We start from the raw sequence: 17,272 nt of genomic DNA, 5'->3' as shown, positions 1-17,272 counted from the left end.
TCAAGAAACATTTCTTATTATCAATGTCGAAAACAGATGTGCTGCTTAATATGTTTGTGGAAACTGATTCTTTGATAAGTAGAAAAAAAAAAACATTTACGTGTAATACACATCATCATTAAATGTCACTTTTATGTCAGTTCATCCTTACTGAGTAAAAATATTAATTAACAAAAATCTTACAGACCCCAAACTTGAATAGTAGTATAAGTAATAGAAATGTATTTAAAGTTTTATTTTACTTTCTTTGTAATAAAAAGTTTTGAAAAGTTGTATTGCTAAAAAAAAAAGGTTATTAATGTGCCGTGTTCTCTTGTCATAGAAGAGAATGTCCTTTGCACCCCCACGTCCCGAGACAGCTATGAGAGAGTGTCTCATTCCGGACCAACATTACCCCCAGGATTCCCTGCTCCGCTGCTCTTTCCTGAGGGCCTGTCCTCCATAGAAACCCTCCTCACCAACATACAGGTATATAAAGCTATTAAAAAAGTATATATTTCAGTATAGTTTGAACAAAATTAGAGTAAAGATTCACCCTGATAAGTGTATAGCTCAAATGTTCCTCTTTTCCAGGGTCTGTTAAAGGTGGCTATTGATAATGCGCGGACGCAGGAGAAGCAGGTGCAGCTGGAGCGCACAGAGCTGAAGATGGAGCTGTACAGGGAGAGAGAACTACGTGAGACGCTGGAGAGGCAGCTCTGCGTCGAGCAGAAAAACAGAGGTGAATAGCTGATCTGAGACCAGTCTGCAGAAAATGCTCTGCTTAAGAAGTGGGTTTTTGTGTCAAATCCTGGTCAGGTCAGGTCTGTCACCTTTTTAAAACCTTTGCCCATCTACCATACAATGCTAAATGTCTAATTGCAGATGTTAGATGGACATTTGACAGCTGTATCCTTGATGTTTAAAGGAATAGTGGTAACACTTTACAATAAGGTTCATTAGTTAACATTAGTTAACTACCTTAGTTAACGTCATGAACTAAGAATCAACGATACTTCTACAGCATTAACTAATCTTAGTTAATATTAATTTCAACATTTACTAATACATTATTAAAATCAAAGGTTGTATTTGTTAACATGAGTTAATGCACCGTGAACTAACATGAACAAACAATGAACAGCTGGATTTTTATTAACTAACATTAATAAAGATTAATAAACACTGTAACAAATGTATTGCTCATTGTTAGTTCATGTTAGTTAATACATTAACGTTAACTAATGAACCTTATAGTAAAGTAATAGTTCACCAAAATAGCTTATCCATAGTTTATTATGTCATTTTGACAGTCATGGTCACTATGAACTGTTGTTGAACTGTCTGCAAGAGCCATGTACAACAGCATATAGGTTTGGATTGACATGAGGGTAAACAAACAATGATTCACTTTTGATTTTTTAAGGTTTGGAATATAGGTCGATGACATGTTGCAGATTTTTTTGGTCACACTTTATATTGGGTGTCTTTAACTACTATTCACTTACATACTTTTTTTTTGGTACAATGTACTTGTTATGTTGTATTACAAAACACTGCTATTGAGGTGGGATACGGGTAAGGTTAGGCGTTATGGTGTTTGGTGTTATGGTTTGTTTTAAGGGTGGGTTAAGGGGTAAAGGAAATGTCAACAGTGTAATTATAGTTGTAATTACAGAAATTAAAAACATTAAGTGCATTGTATTAAATGGTAAAATTAAATGTTATTACATAGTAGTTCAAGACACTTAATATACAGTGGGACATTTTTGCTATATTTTTCATTAAAGCTAAAAACATCAATGATCAATATATTATATATATTTTTCAGATCTATTTAAGAAAAACATATAAATGTAATTAAACATACAATGAGAAAGTTTGTGTAAAACTGAAAAAAAACTAAAATGGGGATATATATCGCATGACTGTTTCAAGGTTGATATATTTCCTAAAATAGATAATTTAACAGATTATCAAATTAATAATGGAGTAATAACGGATAACCTTTTATGACAAAGCAAAGTAAGTTTAGATAGTACCATCCAATTTGGTGTGACTCCCCAAAAATGTAATATTTATGAATTAATAATGCATGATATTTGAAGGAAAAAAATGCCTCGAAAAATATATTTAAAATGTACATCAAAATTGTTGTGAGCATTCACATCTATTCGGGGTGTAAGGAAATATTTTATAAATTTGTACTTGATGGTAACTCCAAATGTCCATAATTCAAACTTTTCTTCACAATGGTATAAATGCTTTCCAAACCATATGAAACATGAATACAGAGAGTGCATTTAAAAAATGTTTTGTCCTTTTCTTTATCATGGACTCAGTACATGAGTCCAGAACAGAATGCAGTGCCTTGGCAACATTCATGTGCTATCAGCAAGTTCGCATGTGCATCATGCATGACTGATGATTGACAAGACATCTGCAAGACAAGCTCTTGAGAAGTTGAAGTGATTCCACTCAAAATAAGGATTTAATAGGAAAAAGAGTGTTGTGCTTTCACAGTTGAAATCGTATGTGTATTATAAAAAGAGCTTATCTTCAGTTGCATGTAATGTTTTCTGCCCACATCACAAAAACAAGTAAAACGGGTTCTCACATTTAACTGTCCGGCATTTGATCTTTCACGTAACAAATACATTTACTCTCAATTGAATCTCTTAATCTTCTGTTCTCCAGAATATACGTACAGTCGTTGTCTACATAAATCAGAAACCTCCGAGGCAGCCGTCATAAACGGCGGAATCATTAAAGAAGGTGACAGGGCAACATGCACCATTAATGAATGTTGTTTAATTAGAGAGCCCCTCATCTCGTATTCTCCTGTCGCCCGCATTGTGCTCCAGCTAGTCATGTTACTGCAGATTCAGCACTTTCCTTCTGCCACACACACACACACACACACACACACACACACACCAACAAACACACACATATACAGACACAGAGAATTACCCTTTGTAATTACAAGTACATATTATGATATTAGTGTGAATGATTTATTATCAGCGTAAACAGAATTGCTGTGTTAATATTCGCCGCATCACATTTGATGAGGATAATGAATCTCCTGCATAATTCATCAAATCAACCGGTTCTTCCATTAGTGAGAGATGTCTTTATACTTCAGCCAACTGACTTAGAGTCAGTTTCTGTGTTTTATACCCAGTGGTCAGAGTAAAGATTAAGAAGAAGAAGGTTGTTCCTAGATCACTCAAAGAGGAAATCGGACAGAAAGCAGTTTTTTTCGTTCTTTCTTTCTTTTTCTTTTTTTCTGCTGACTGTGCCGTCTGAATTAAGCTCTTACTGCAAACTGGAAAATTAACATGTTCCACTGGGCTCCAGCCTAGTTTCACATTAGATGTGCATTATATTAGACACAGTATTTAAGGCTGAATGAGGGCATGTGGAACAGCTTTTCATGGTTTGCTATAATTACTGTTAGCTGTGATGTGGGATTTGATGTAATAATTTTTCTATTATCCAGTGGCATAAAGTTTTTCCAAAGTCATTTTTCAAAGTTTAATGTTTAACAGCAGGTACATAAGATATCGGATATATATATATTTTTTTTTTTTTTTGTCACAAATGTTTTTATTTCAAATGAATGCTGTTCTTTTGAACTTTCTATTCTTCAAAGAATTATTAAGTTGAAAATTCAGCTTTGTTATCACAGGAACAAAATACATTTTAAAATGTATTAAAATAAATAAAAAAACAGTTCTGTCATGACAACTCTCGGAGTGTTTTGTTTAGCATGGTAATGGATATGACAATGGGAATATATTTGGTATTGGTGGAATAGATCTGCTATGATTCTGCTGCTGCAGAGCAAGTACGGGACTTGCTATTGCCAATATATACATGATATGCTGCTGTGAGCAAGTAAGACATGCTGCTGCTGTACAGTATAGCATACATGAATTACCCCCAGAAGATCTAGGTGGAGCTGGGGAAGGCGGAGGGTTTCTGAAAGCGTGCTGCAAATTGCTAAAGCAAACGCTAACCCAGAGTCTTGCACGCAGGCAGGGACCCAACGCGTGAACCACTAATATTTGATGTAATGATTGGAATAATATTTACTTTGTCATTTGCATTGCATGTACGGGTCAAGAATCAAAAGGCACGGGCGGACTGCGGGTCCAATAGGCAAGACTATTTTGACTCAGTTCGGTACCCACTGATATACAGCTGCTTTCAAACGATCCCGTGCTTATTTGTGTTCAAGCTCTGTAGTCTGAAGAACGTCAAAGTTTTCTAATTACAACGCGGTTTGCAGTGTTGAGCATTGTAGCCAATCGTGCTGCAACTGAAGTGATTGACAGCTTTAGTCATTATAAAGGGAGCGCTCTTTGCTCTCTTTCTGTATATAATCAATTCACATTTTGAATGTTTTTTTTTTTCATGCTGCTAAGAGGACCAACGGCCATGTAGTTTACACTGCAGAGTTTTAGGAGAGACAACCGCATTTAAATGCAGAATGAATCCGCTAAAATATTCCCGATTTATAATGACAGTAAAGGCTCATATTTGGCTATATGTTCTTTTAATTTATGGAGACCTCTAAGAGTCTGTATAGCCTATGGTGTGATGTAGTGTATGCACATTTGTTCAAAATATCCTGTATGGACAAGCTGCTCACATGATGTTGGCAAAAGTTTTGTATTGTTTACATGATGGATGCACATCTTTTTTTTTTTTTTTATCATCACCATGTTGGGTTGTGTATTTTTCTTAAATGTATGAACTCAGGATGCCTAATGTTGCATGATAAAATCAATAATTTTTGTCTCCCTGATTCAGATTTAATGTGGGGGCAGTTTGGGTCACGGTCTTTATGTCAAATAGGTGGGGTCGGGTACGAAATTAAAGTAGTGCTGCTGTCGGATAATGGGCCGGGTGTTCTGTTAAGTACAGCGGGTGCGGGTTTACCAAACTGGACCCATGCAGGACTCTGCGCTGACCAAGTCAGGTTGAGCAGCGTGCTCATTGGCTGCTGATACAGCAGGAACCAATCAGCTGTGCCAAGCAGGTTGAGTTAAGAACCTATCAGCCTGCACCATCTAGAGTTTCATGACAGAACTTTGTATTTATTTAAAATTTCAATAATATTTCACAGTATTACTTTGTTTACTGCATTTTCGCTGAGCATAAAGGCTTCTTTCAAAAACATTTAAAAATGTTACCAATCCCAAACTTTTTAACAGTAGTGCATTCTTATCAGGAACTTTTCCCTGTGCTTTTCTTAGCACTGATCCAGAAGCGACTGAAGAAAGAGAAGAAGACCAAGAGAAAATTGCAGGAGGCTCTTGAGGTCGAGTCTAAGAGAAGAGACCAGGCCGAGCAGACGCTGCAGAGGACGGCCTCCAGTGAGAGATCACCTATTCAAAACGGTTAGAAACGGCTCATCTGCCAAAATGCTAATGCTTAAATTAATTTTGTACTGACAATTTTCTGCATGTGGAAATGAAATCCTTATGGTGTCACTGCCACTTAAAAAGGCATGACCATACAACCAAGATTGAAAATAATACACTGTAAAGCCTAATTAGTTATACTTAAAAAAAACATGCAGATTGCCTAAAAAAAACTAAGTTAAGTGAAATAGCAATAGTACGTTGTACTGACGAATTCTTAGTGTAGTTCTTTATAGCTACTCAGAATTACTATTTTCGACAACAAAATTTCAAGTTTTTACTACTTTTGGCTTTATTTGCCAATTTTATTTGTCTTGTGTCAGTAGTAGCACAACAAAGACAGCAAATTGTTTTGTTAAAATTAATTTAATTGTTACCCTTGTTGTGTTTTGCATGCTGAATGTTGATGTCTGTGTTTGACTGATGCAAGGACAATTGCAAGATATTGTCACAATTAAAGGGGGATTATATCAACCCACTTAAAGGTTTGATGTTTCACAAGGTGTTTGACAAAATTGCAATACAGTAACCTTTGGTAACCTTTTAAAAGCAATCAATTTATTACTTCTCTTCCTTTAACAAAATACAATTAACTGTGATTTTTGTTGCACCACTGCATCAATTGTAAGAGAATTATAGTAATATAATTATAGTTACAGTTATTCCAGGTCTGCCCTATCTGCTACATCACCATGTCAAGTACAATTGCTGCTATGCCAGCAGTATTGTAAACTTTAAAATGTGTTTTACTTGTGGCAAATCATTTGTAGCAGCATTGATAACTGTTTTCATGTTAACAGACCCTCCTCAACATGAAATGGAAACAAACCATAACAGCAGCAAAACAGACACTGACAGAACAATACAAGGTACAGATTTCTGAATGGACATTTAATCTGTCCATGTTCTGTTACATTGTTTCTTTATGGATCTGTATTTAAATGTATCTTTCAGTCTTGAAAGAAACAGAACACAATGTCTCCTTTTATACATATACTGTGTGCGTGTGTATATATATATATAGTATGTAGACAGAACAACAATATATCACAAGCCTTTGTTAGAATATTAAACATTTAAAATATTGACAGTGAAATGAAATTAAATGTCACTGACGCAAAAAGAAAAAAAAAGGAAAGAAAGAATAAAGACAAAAAGAGGAGCAGTAATTAATGGTCCCTTAATTGTCCTCATGAAATATTTGCATGGGCATAATTTACATAATCTACGTGTCGCAATTAATCTTTCAAAGGGTTTGCTTTCTCTTTTTGTCTAGGTTAAGAGGAAAGGAAGGGAAGGGCTCTTTTTTTGTTTTCTTTGACATTTATTCAAATACTGCATCTTCTCCTTTAACAATCCTTTCATCTCCCTCTCAGTCCGCACGTTAGAACATTATGGATTAGTCTGTTCATTATATGCTGCTTGCAACATCAGCCAAGCTTCATTCACACCATTTTTTATTTAATTTTTTCACAGATGGAAGGCTCTTTCTAAAGTCCACAATGATGTACTGAAGAATGAAGACAAGGAGTAAATGCATTCATACTGTATAGAAGAGACTGTAGTCAATTGCCTGGTAAATAACGTCTGCAATTCTGCTGGAGGACTGATGGAAGACAATGAGGCAATGTTATAGGCTGTTGTCAGTGTGTTGCAGCACAAGGACTTGACAAGATTATTATGGCCATTGAAAGTCAGCATTCAGTAGAATGAAGCGTGAGCCAAACTATCATCATCATCAGATGGCAGAGAAGAATTACCATGGACCTTGGATAACCATGTTTCTAAGGGACTTTTCGCAACACTGAGAAATTAAAAACATTTTATAAAGCATTTAAATCTGCTTGACTACATTGACAGATTAAATATTCAAATCAAACTTTGCCATTTAATGCCCTTCTATCATTTCACATTTTAAGTCAACTTCAAAGCATCCTTTCCTCAAGGGAGGTGTCCGAAGAGAGATTTCAATTTATTTAGTTATTTATCAAATATAAACACTGCATTTAGATGCGTACTGTGTATCTGTCTGTTATTTCAAAAAGAAGGTATAGATGTCCAGATTTTTTTTGTCATTGTTGTACATGGAATCATAGCAGAAATGTCTCAAATCATCAAATATGTACATAAAAGTGTAGACATGCTACTGTGCATTGTACGCTGTAGAGTTATTTTTTGTTCAGTTGCCGTTTATTATCCTACCCGACATGGAGAGCATGCTGGCATGTCGTTACTTCTGTCCTGTCCATCTGGAATACAATAAAGATTTTTCCCACATGCTTTACAAGGGAGACGTTTCAAAACACTGACTGACTGATACTTGTTTTGTGACTACAGCAACACAAAATCAAAGTAGTCAAATACAACTAGACTGAAGTATACCCTACCACTTTTGTTTTTGTTTACCACTGGTAAAGCATGCAATGCATCATTGTTTTGTTTTGTTTATTTATTTTTTTTATTTTTTTTTACTTTTAAGACATAAATATACTCTTGTTTACCACTGGTAAAAGTTTGCTATGTTTTTTTTGTTTTTTTTTACTTCCAAGACAGAGAGTCATAGAGATAGACACTTTCACTTTTCTCAAGAGCACATGCACTAAATGTGTTGACGCAGCATTTAGCCAATCACTCAAGCTGTACTGTTTAGCGGTATGCTCTCTCTTTCTTTCTCTCTGAACATAATAAGAAGCCAGGAGAGATGAATAATTGACTGATTGTTGCATTATTCAGGCCCCTATTGTGGAAAAAAGCCCAGTCTCTGGCACTTTCCAGGTCTCTCTGGCATATTGAATATGAGGTTAAAGTTTCAATCAACCTTGAAAGGGAGAGGCATTTTTCATCGCCTAGCTAGTGTATCAAGTTGGTGCACTCAGAGTTACTGTATAGTTAATAATGTGTCTGCTGTACACTATAGCCTATGTAAAAATGGACTAAACTAGACCAAAGTTGCATTATCAAATCAATCTGACAGGATTGGTCAAATTATTATTTATTATGCAAGTCCAATTATACTTATTGTGGTGATCCTTAACCCTGATTGTGGCAAGCTGGAATAAACATACTTAAATTGCAGTCATACACAGTCAACACTGGGTGGTAGATATTTTCCCCATCAGTGATAATTTTTATCTATGGGTCCATTATGAACCAAAATGACTCTAACAAGACTGTTGAATGGTTCATCACAGTCTATAAGACATCCAGCCACGACGGAGTAGCACAAATGTATAATCTAATCAGAGAATGCCTATTATACATTAGCACAGACAGTGGTAGAGGTGCAGGACAAGTTATCCAAATGAGTGTTAGAGCAAGATGAGAGTCAGGCCGTGGACGGGTAATGAAAGGGCAAGAGAGTAGCGCTCAGCTTTTCAAACCTTTCACTGTCATTACTAATTCATGTTGCTCCTTCTCGCTCCTAATGAGAGAGAGAGTCGGGGGAAAGGGAGAATGGTGCAGGGATAATGTGCCGTGAAATTGACTCATTCTCGAGAAGAGGAAAGGGAGAGGAGATCAACTTTTGATTTTAAACTGCCCTCTGAGGAAATGATGGTGAATTTAGTGATCCTGACAAAAGAGGGGACTGTTTATTTTGTTCAGTTTTTCATGACAGAGAAAAAAGGAATTTAAGGACAGAGAAATAAAGGAAGTTAACAGCGATGCAGAAGCCCCAAAAAGCATGTGGACACTTAAGTCACACTTAAAACTTAATGAATGACTTTCCATGATCAAATTATCAAACAAGAGATACAGTACAATCACTTCACAAAACAAGTGTATTATTTTCAAAAGATACATTGTTCAAAATGAAGACACAAAGTTGGACACTTTCTTGCTGTGAAATTTCAGTGTTAATGTGAAGAACTCCACCCGTGGTTACTCTGCTGACACCAGTGTGAACCTGAGGGTAAATTACTTCATTCATCCACTAAAAATAACATTGGGACCAGCCGGTGAAAGGTATTTTGGTAGCATTTTACAATAAGATTTCAATAACATCATGGACGAACAATGAACAACATGCATGAATTAAAGGCAGGGTAGGCAATGTTTTTCATAAACACTATTTGTTATACTGGTTGAAACACTCTTTGTTATACTGGTTGAAACTCTCTTCACATCTTGATAGCAATAGCAATCAGTATTGCTTAGTATTAAATAATGTATTAAATAGTCTTCTGTGGAAGTCTCAGGACCAAAATGTCCGTCCAATCATTGCATTCAGTCCGAATGGATGGGTGGGATATTATGCCTTCAAAGCTAGCTTGCTGTTGCTTGCCTCACCAAAATTGCCTACCATACCTTTAATTGACAGTTTAAAAATAAAATGAAGAATCAATGATCAATTTAATCATTTAAAAATACAAATGGAGTATGGAGTACCATGCACGTTGACAAAATGACACTAAAGGGGTGCATTAAAAAGTGACACCTAGGAGTCCTGACCAAGTGTCAATATGTGTTGAGAGTGAGAACTTGTTGCAATATAAAATAAAATTGATCTAAAAATGTAAAAATACCTTTTGGATCTCGGGTAACATACCAAATACACATTTATTTTTATATAAGCCTAACTGTGCGTTCACACCGGACGCGAATAGCGCGTCAAATTCGCGTCTACCGCGTCTAGTTTGACGCTTGACCACTTTGTGTTAATTCGCGTGTCTAACGCGCGTAAAAACAAAAGTTTGAAGCGAAATTTACGCGCGTCAGAGGCGAAAGTTTCGAAACCCGTTGGCGGCCATCTTTTTTAGATGTTTATCGAGCATTAGCATTAGCATTAATCGAGAGAGTCACCGCTCGTATATGCTCTGGAGAGCAGAAACAGCTGCGTAGGGGACATCGTCGCTGTACTCGGATCCACCAGACCCTCCGGAGGGTTTCAGGAGTTTCACAATTTGCTCCAGGAGCTAGGTTTGGTGGACCTAACGGTGAGGACGCTGACGAGGACAGCGTAGGCCGTATAAGGCCTCGGCCTCGAGTGGTCTATGCCTGTCGAGCCCGCGCTCTACAGCCCGGCGCGAGGTTTACCCTCGCCCGCACCCACCTAATCTGTCATTTATTTTTGTTTTGATAATAAATGGAGCCAGCCTCCAAAAGTGAAACCTGTCCTGTGATTTTTTTAAAAGTTTTAATACACTAAATTGTGTTTGTTGTCTTTACATTAGAATAATAATGTTTCATATAATCTAGAATAGATATGGAATAAATAGCATTCAATACAAAATGAGTATCTCTCATATATTGAAATCGAGTTTTTATGTGAAAGATTTGCTTTGCACACCAAGCATTTTAGTCATATTACAAAATAATTTATCGAGGCCAAACAAAATAACATTATAAACTGTCACTTCACCACGTGACAGCAGCAAGCAGGCTCCTGATTGGTTAACGCGGCGCGAATTGACGCAGAAGTTCAGATTTTTCAACTCGGGCGGCAGACGCGAATTCGCGTCAAACGCGAGAATGCACAAAAAGCACTACATAAAACATTCGCGCTTAACGCGCCAGACGCTCAATTCGTGCGAATGAGGCGTATTCGCGTCTACCGCGCCGCGCTCTACGCCTCATTCGCGCCGCAGGAATTTTTTACGCGTGTAACGCGTCTTTGCATTGACTTAACATTGAAATCACTCGCGCCTGATGCGCTATTCGCGTCCGGTGTGAACGCACCTTAAGCACACATATCTGAAATCTTACACACCAACAATATTATTAGTGAATGATACAAAACAGTGGTTCTCTTTCATAGGTTCACTCGACACTGCGTAGCGATGAAGCAATGGGAACTCCCTTAGGGCGGTGCTGATTGTCTGAACCCGTATAGAATCACGCCAATTCATTGGCCTGATGGCCTCCGTGCCGACCCACACGGTAAGTATGTGAAATGTCTTGGCATAGCACATGCTCGCGAGGCTATCTTTGGCACTTCTAGCTGCAAGTCTTGTGAGAATTTTAGACTAAAAACTCTCTGCGCTAGGCTTGCCTGCTTTGATAAAGATATCCAGTCCGCTCTCCTCCGCCGTGCTGCTGTTAATGACGAGGCCCATGTCCTTCATGAAGCCGAGGCTTGGGTATCGGACGTTGAGATTGAGGCGTTAGAAAGTGAGTAGGCCTGCTATTCCCTCTCTCACTCTCTCTCGCCCGGGTGCGCGCACCGCGCCGATTCTCCGGTGGAGTTTCTTCACGACTATTTATGCCCCAGTCCAGAGGCATGTGACATTGTCTCCTTTGGATTGGAGGATGTTTTATTCACCGCGGCGTCTGATTCTGAGGATTTCGGGTCCGTGGCCGACGCTCTCCCGCCCAGCGGCCAGGAAGCGCGGCCCTTTGCGGCCTATACCGAGCTCGTGGATGTGCTAGCACGTGCTACTGAGAAGCTTAGCATTGAATGGCTGGATGAGCCTCGTGATTCTCAGTCCTCAAGCTCGACGAACGTTTTCGGAGTGGTCAATCCTCATTGCGACACTTTAGAAGAATTTCTAGGCCCTGGAAGCAGCCTTTCAGCGCGTGGCTGACTAACGCTGCAGCCGCTGACTTCACCAACCTGGTTGCATTCCAGTGGTTGAGGACACGTTGGCCACACACCTTTCACCTTTATCCGCTCCTTCCTGGAAGTCTCGCCCTCTTCTTCCGTCGAAGCCCTGCAGGACCATGTCCGCCATTTTCCGTGGGAAAATCTTACACTGCGGCTGGCCAGGCAGGTATGGCACTCCATACAATGGCGATTCTCCAGGCCTACCAAGAGGAAGTCCTTAAGGAAATGGACGAGGACGGGGGCCTCACGCCGGAAGCGGTCAAAGAGCTCCGCAGAGCTACCGACCTCGCGCTGTGTGCTACTGAGCACACTGCACATGCGGTTGGACGCACCATGGCGGGTTTGGTGGCTGTCGAGCACCACCTATGGCTGAATCTCACTGAGATTCATGAGAAAGAGAAGGTCTTCCTATTCGACCTCCCTATCTCCCAGTGGAGAGGCGGTTAATTCAGTGGTTGACAAATTTCTAACTGCTAGGACGTAGTCGGCTGCCCTTAAGCAGTTTATGCCTAGGAGGGCCCGTGATCCTCCTACTCCTTCCCCAGCGCCTAGAGACCACTTCGCACACCGGAAAGAAACCCCTAGAAGAAGTGACGAGCCGAGACATCCGTGACCGTCCGATGCCCCGTCAGCGCCCCCATAGACGCGTTGACCTGAGGCATCCAACAAAACCCGCTGCTTCAGCTTAGCAGGGGCGTTCCTGATCCACGTATCAGGAAACAAAGAGCTTCCCCCATCTCAGAAGGGAGGGACAGACCGCTAAAGCGTAACTGTTTCCCCTCGAGATGCTCTCCAGATCAAAATCTGTCATACCCCCCGCCATGCACGCTGGGGATGCAGAGTCAGCCTGCCAAAACCATCTTCCTGTATTGAAGGATGGAGACGCTCAAGGCTATCTCCCCTCAATGCCCACGGAAGGAGACGCATCTGGCTTTCTCCTCGCGTCGAATGCTCCAGCCCCTATGCTAGACCCCGGAATGAGAGAGACCTCGGTGACCCCTGTGGGCCAATCTTCACAGTCAAAGGATGCCTCAGGCCCTCCTTTGGCTGTTTTAGCTCTGTGCCCACCACCTCTCGCTGGCAGACACGCAGAGAGTCTGGCGGCGAGGCCCCTCCCAGGGCACATTCCCGCGCAGCCCTTGTCTCACCACCTAGCAGCGTGGAGACTTCTGCCAGGTGTGTCGCGCTGGGTTCTCCGCACAATCCAGTTTGGATACACACTCCAGTACCGCCACAACCCTCCTTGCTTCAATGGGGTTCACTCCACTGCCACGAACAGCACCCTAGATGCTTCTGTTCTACAGCAAAAAGTAACGTCCCTCCTCCTGAAAGGAGCGATAGAGGAGGTTCCTCCGGTCTCGGTCTCAGGTTGAATGCTCAGAAGAGTGTCTTAACTCCTTCTCAGCAGACCACTTTCCTGGGTGTCCAACTCGATTCTCTCCCCTATGCAGGCCCGTCTGGCCCCATCTCAAGTTTCCAGTCTCCGTGTGTGCTTGGCCCGCTTCAGGCTCGGCCATCGTGTAGCGGTGGGCATATGTCGCAGGCTTCTGGGGCTCATGGCAGCAGCCTCTCCTGTGCTGCCCTTAGGTCTCCTTCATATGAGACCATTCCTGTGGTGGATGAAACTCAGAAACTCGCGCATTTGCCTTTGCGCTCCCTTTTTACTTCAGGCGGTCAAGATGGGTGTAGTCTGCCGTCACCAGGTTGTCACGACGGATGCCTCTCTGACTGGTTGGGGTGCAGTCTTCGAGGGCAGACCTCGTGTGGTGTTTGTACAGGCGAGCTTCTCTCGTGGCACATAAATTGCCTTGAATTGTGAGCCGTCTCTCTGGCTCTGGATCATTTTCTCCTGGCCCTGATGGGCTGTCATGCCATTGTCAGGACGGACAACATGGCAGTGGTGTCCCATGTAAATCGCCAGGGAGGCTCGCGGTCGCGCACCCTCGACAGACTTGTGTGCCGCCTCCTCCTTTGGGCTCAAGACAGGTTTCCTTCGCTGAGAGCAGTTCATGTTCCAGAGGACCTGAACGTCACAGCAGGCTTTCTGTCGAGACAGAAGCTCAAGTCGGGGGAGTGGATGTTGCACCGCCAAACAGTGGCTAAAATTTTTCCCTGTCTCATCCGACGCCTCTGGGGATAGATGCCCTCGCTCATCCATCGCCGGAGTTGAGACTGTATGCATTCCCTCCGGTCAAGTTAATCTCTGCAGTCATTTGCAGAGTGAGGGAGTGTGGAATCCACCTCCTTCTGGTAGCCCCATTCTGGCCATACCAGACGTGGTTGAAAAACTTTTGGTTGAGTCTTGGTGTTAGGCTCATGCAGTGGACCCAGTCAGCTGCCCGGTCGGTTCTGTGCTAGAATTCCTGCAGGATAAGTTTGTGGCTGGAGTAGCTGCTTCCACCTTGAGAGTTTATGTCGCGGCTACCGCCGTCTATCGGAAGTCAGACGAGGTCCCCTTAGGTAGACACTGTCTGGTCTCCTTGTTTATGCGTGGAGTTATGGAGTTATGTCCCCAAAGTTTTGTCCATGTCATTCCGCTCTCAAGTGGTTGTGCTTCACTCTTTCTGTCCCCCTCCTTTTTCCTCTTCTGAGGAGGAGAAGCATAATTTGCCTTGCCCTGTTCGGGCTTTAAAGGCATACGTGGACTGCTCTGGCCAGTGGCACAAGTCGTCTCAGTTGTTCGTATGCTTTGGGGCTGGCCGCCGAGGGCGCGTTCACTATATAAAGGGCGAGTGACGTAGCGCCGCTGAGGAGGTGCCTGCGCCATCAGGCCAATGAATTGGTGTGATTCTATAAGGATTCAGACAATCGGCACTGCCCTGAGGGCGTTCCCATTGCGTCATCGCTACGCAGCATCTCGTTCGCTATTCAGAGAACATGGGTTACGCGAGTAACCCGAGACGTTCTCAACTAGAGGGCCAGGGCCTATTAGGGCGTTCAGCAAACTTTCAAGGGGGCCTCGAGATAACTAATTATATAAAATAAGACAAAACAATTATTAAAATCAGCTAAATCATTTTAATTCACCCCCTCAACAGTTGTCGTGATTAAAAAAAAACAGAGTTCCCTCTGTCTTGGAAAACCTTGTTATATGAGGAAGCCTAATTTTAAGTGTGTGATTTCTAGAACTGGAAAGGTCATGTAAATTAATAAATGAATGGGCATTTTTATAATGAAATTACAATTTTGTTGCTGTAAAATATTTTAGCAGTTATAAATTGATAAAATGTAACAATCGTTATCCTTACTCCAGTATTCATGAAAAATTGAAAAGTCATGTACATTCAGAGGTAAAAAAGATTGGGAATGTTGTTGTTGGAATAGCCTTTGAATGTTAATGTGGACAATCAAAACATATACAGTGTAGGGGTTACCCTGACGCTCAAAAGTTTGATGCATTTTAAAAGTAGTGAACATTAAAGTAGTCAGAGGCCCAGGGCCTTGAGCTTAAAGGCTTGTATTCATCTAAAACACAAAAACAAGGCACTGCCAAAGTCAAATTGATATTGAACAGTGCTTGAATGTGTTCCAGTTACTGTTGGCACAATATGAAATAAATAAGGAAATGAGAGATGTTATTTATCCCAGTCCAGGAACCTCCTCAGCATTAATAGTGGCATCTGAAATCATTATAACAGCTTGGACGTTGTACATGATTGTTTAAATGTGTTAAACACTTGTTCATTTTTGTAAGTGTGACTTCATTTCTCACATATGCTACTTTATTTATTATATCTGTGACAATTTCTTGTATTTTGGACATTGCATCTTGCAATTAAAATACTGCAGGAAGATCATTTTGATATTTGTCAGTCAAGTTACAGATGAGAGGCTAAATATCTTAGTAACAATGGTTTTCATTACACAGAAGAAAGAAAGTCATACAGGTTTGGAATGACATGAGGGTGAGTGAGTTTTGGTCGATCTATCCCTTTAATTTACAATTGCTCCTGGACAACAACTCACTGTAAGACAGTCTACCCTTTGCTGTAAAGATTTCTGTATAATGAGAATATATTGTTTGTTTGTTTTGTCTGTTTTTGCCATTTCCTTGTCACATATATGTGTGAGTGTGTGCATGCTCTCACTCAAGCTGCTTGACAGGGGCACTGGGTGCTTGAGAGGACTTATGTCCCTTTGCTGGACTTCTGACAGCTGGATTGGCTTGTTTTCCCTCCCTCTCCCTGGGGGCTTCGCTGTCAGCTCTATACTCAGGCAGATTGTGAAGAGAGAGATTAATGGACAATGAGGATGGCAGAAAGGGAGAGACATTGAGAGAGGGAGAAGAGAAAAAAGGATGAGAGGAGGCCAACTGCCATCTGCTCATTTCCTTTTAATGGACAAAGCAAACAGCAGGAGACAGTGCTGCCGACAAATCTGGATTTTCTTTATTACAAGAATACACACTCTAATTTGTTGAGGTTGACAAAGACAGAAACATAAATACTTTTTCTTCTATTGAGGTCTTTAACTCTCCATTCTTATGTTCTTTTTTCAAGTAAACAAGTGTGATTTGGTAATTTCTATCTGGCTTTCAGGTTGGTTTCTATTTAGCTTCCATTTTTGAAAAATGCATGTTATATATGAGCAGACAAAAAAAATAAAAAAAATAAATAAAAAAATAATGTATAATGTACATTAGAAAAATATCTTGGTTCAGTTTGAATTTGACATTGGATGTTATGTTATGTACAATTAGCTACTTCCAGTGAATAAACATGACTGTCACAAAATTATGTGGTTTCCTGTCTTAATGACTAACACCAGGCATTTCCCTTCACTTATCTGTTGGCTCTATCACCACCGTCTGTGAAAGCCTAACTTCCTTTTTAAATATCATATTAATTACAGCTTCAAGAAAAGTCAAAATGGTTTTATTTAGCATTAGCTAAACATCAGTGAGAAATTAGATTGGAGAGGTAGGAAAGAAAAACAAGTGCTAAGAATTAATTCTATATGCCTGTTTAGCTTACTATTAGCACACATTTCAATAAAACTAAAATGAGACATGAGTAAAACAAGGTGTAGGCTGATAAATCCACGGTTAATCTAGGAATCTATTTTCCATCTCTTCCACGTGCATGTGAGATTTGACTGCTCTGAGATTACGTTCAAAGAGTAGTTTGTACTTGTACTACAAAGTTCTTGCATGATAGACCCATGTAATTCAGCTTGGTCATAGAAAAATAATTAGACTTATGTACTTTATCTATAGGCATCTGCGATTGGTTTCCCTTAATCTCATTATGGGTTATATATCCTGTCAAAATAATACAGTCCTGTCATTTGGTTACTGACATGATTAAAATGATGATAA

The 17,272-nt window shown here is 40.4% G+C and overlaps 1 protein-coding gene across 2 annotated transcripts in view; it reads left to right on the top strand.

Moving 5' to 3' along the window:
* dachc (dachshund c) overlaps positions 1–7,719 on the top strand; it is a 56,053-nt gene extending 48,334 nt beyond the window's left edge. For both annotated transcript variants that reach the window (XM_082165371.1, XM_082165372.1), the window contains exons 7-11: positions 323–468; positions 574–721; positions 5,247–5,390; positions 6,215–6,283; positions 6,891–7,719. In XM_082165371.1, coding sequence (XP_082021497.1) covers positions 323–468; positions 574–721; positions 5,247–5,390; positions 6,215–6,283; positions 6,891–6,928 — 545 coding nt within the window. In that variant the 3' untranslated portion in view covers positions 6,929–7,719. The remainder of the gene's footprint in view (positions 1–322; positions 469–573; positions 722–5,246; positions 5,391–6,214; positions 6,284–6,890) is intronic.
* The last annotated feature ends 9,553 nt before the right edge of the window (positions 7,720–17,272 follow it).

Source organism: Leuciscus leuciscus (assembly GCF_965113295.1).
Source record: "Leuciscus leuciscus genome assembly, chromosome: 3".
Lineage (NCBI taxonomy): Eukaryota > Metazoa > Chordata > Actinopteri > Cypriniformes > Leuciscidae > Leuciscus > Leuciscus leuciscus.
Note: the sequence above shows the minus strand (reverse complement) of the source record. Positions and strands in the feature narration are given on the sequence as shown.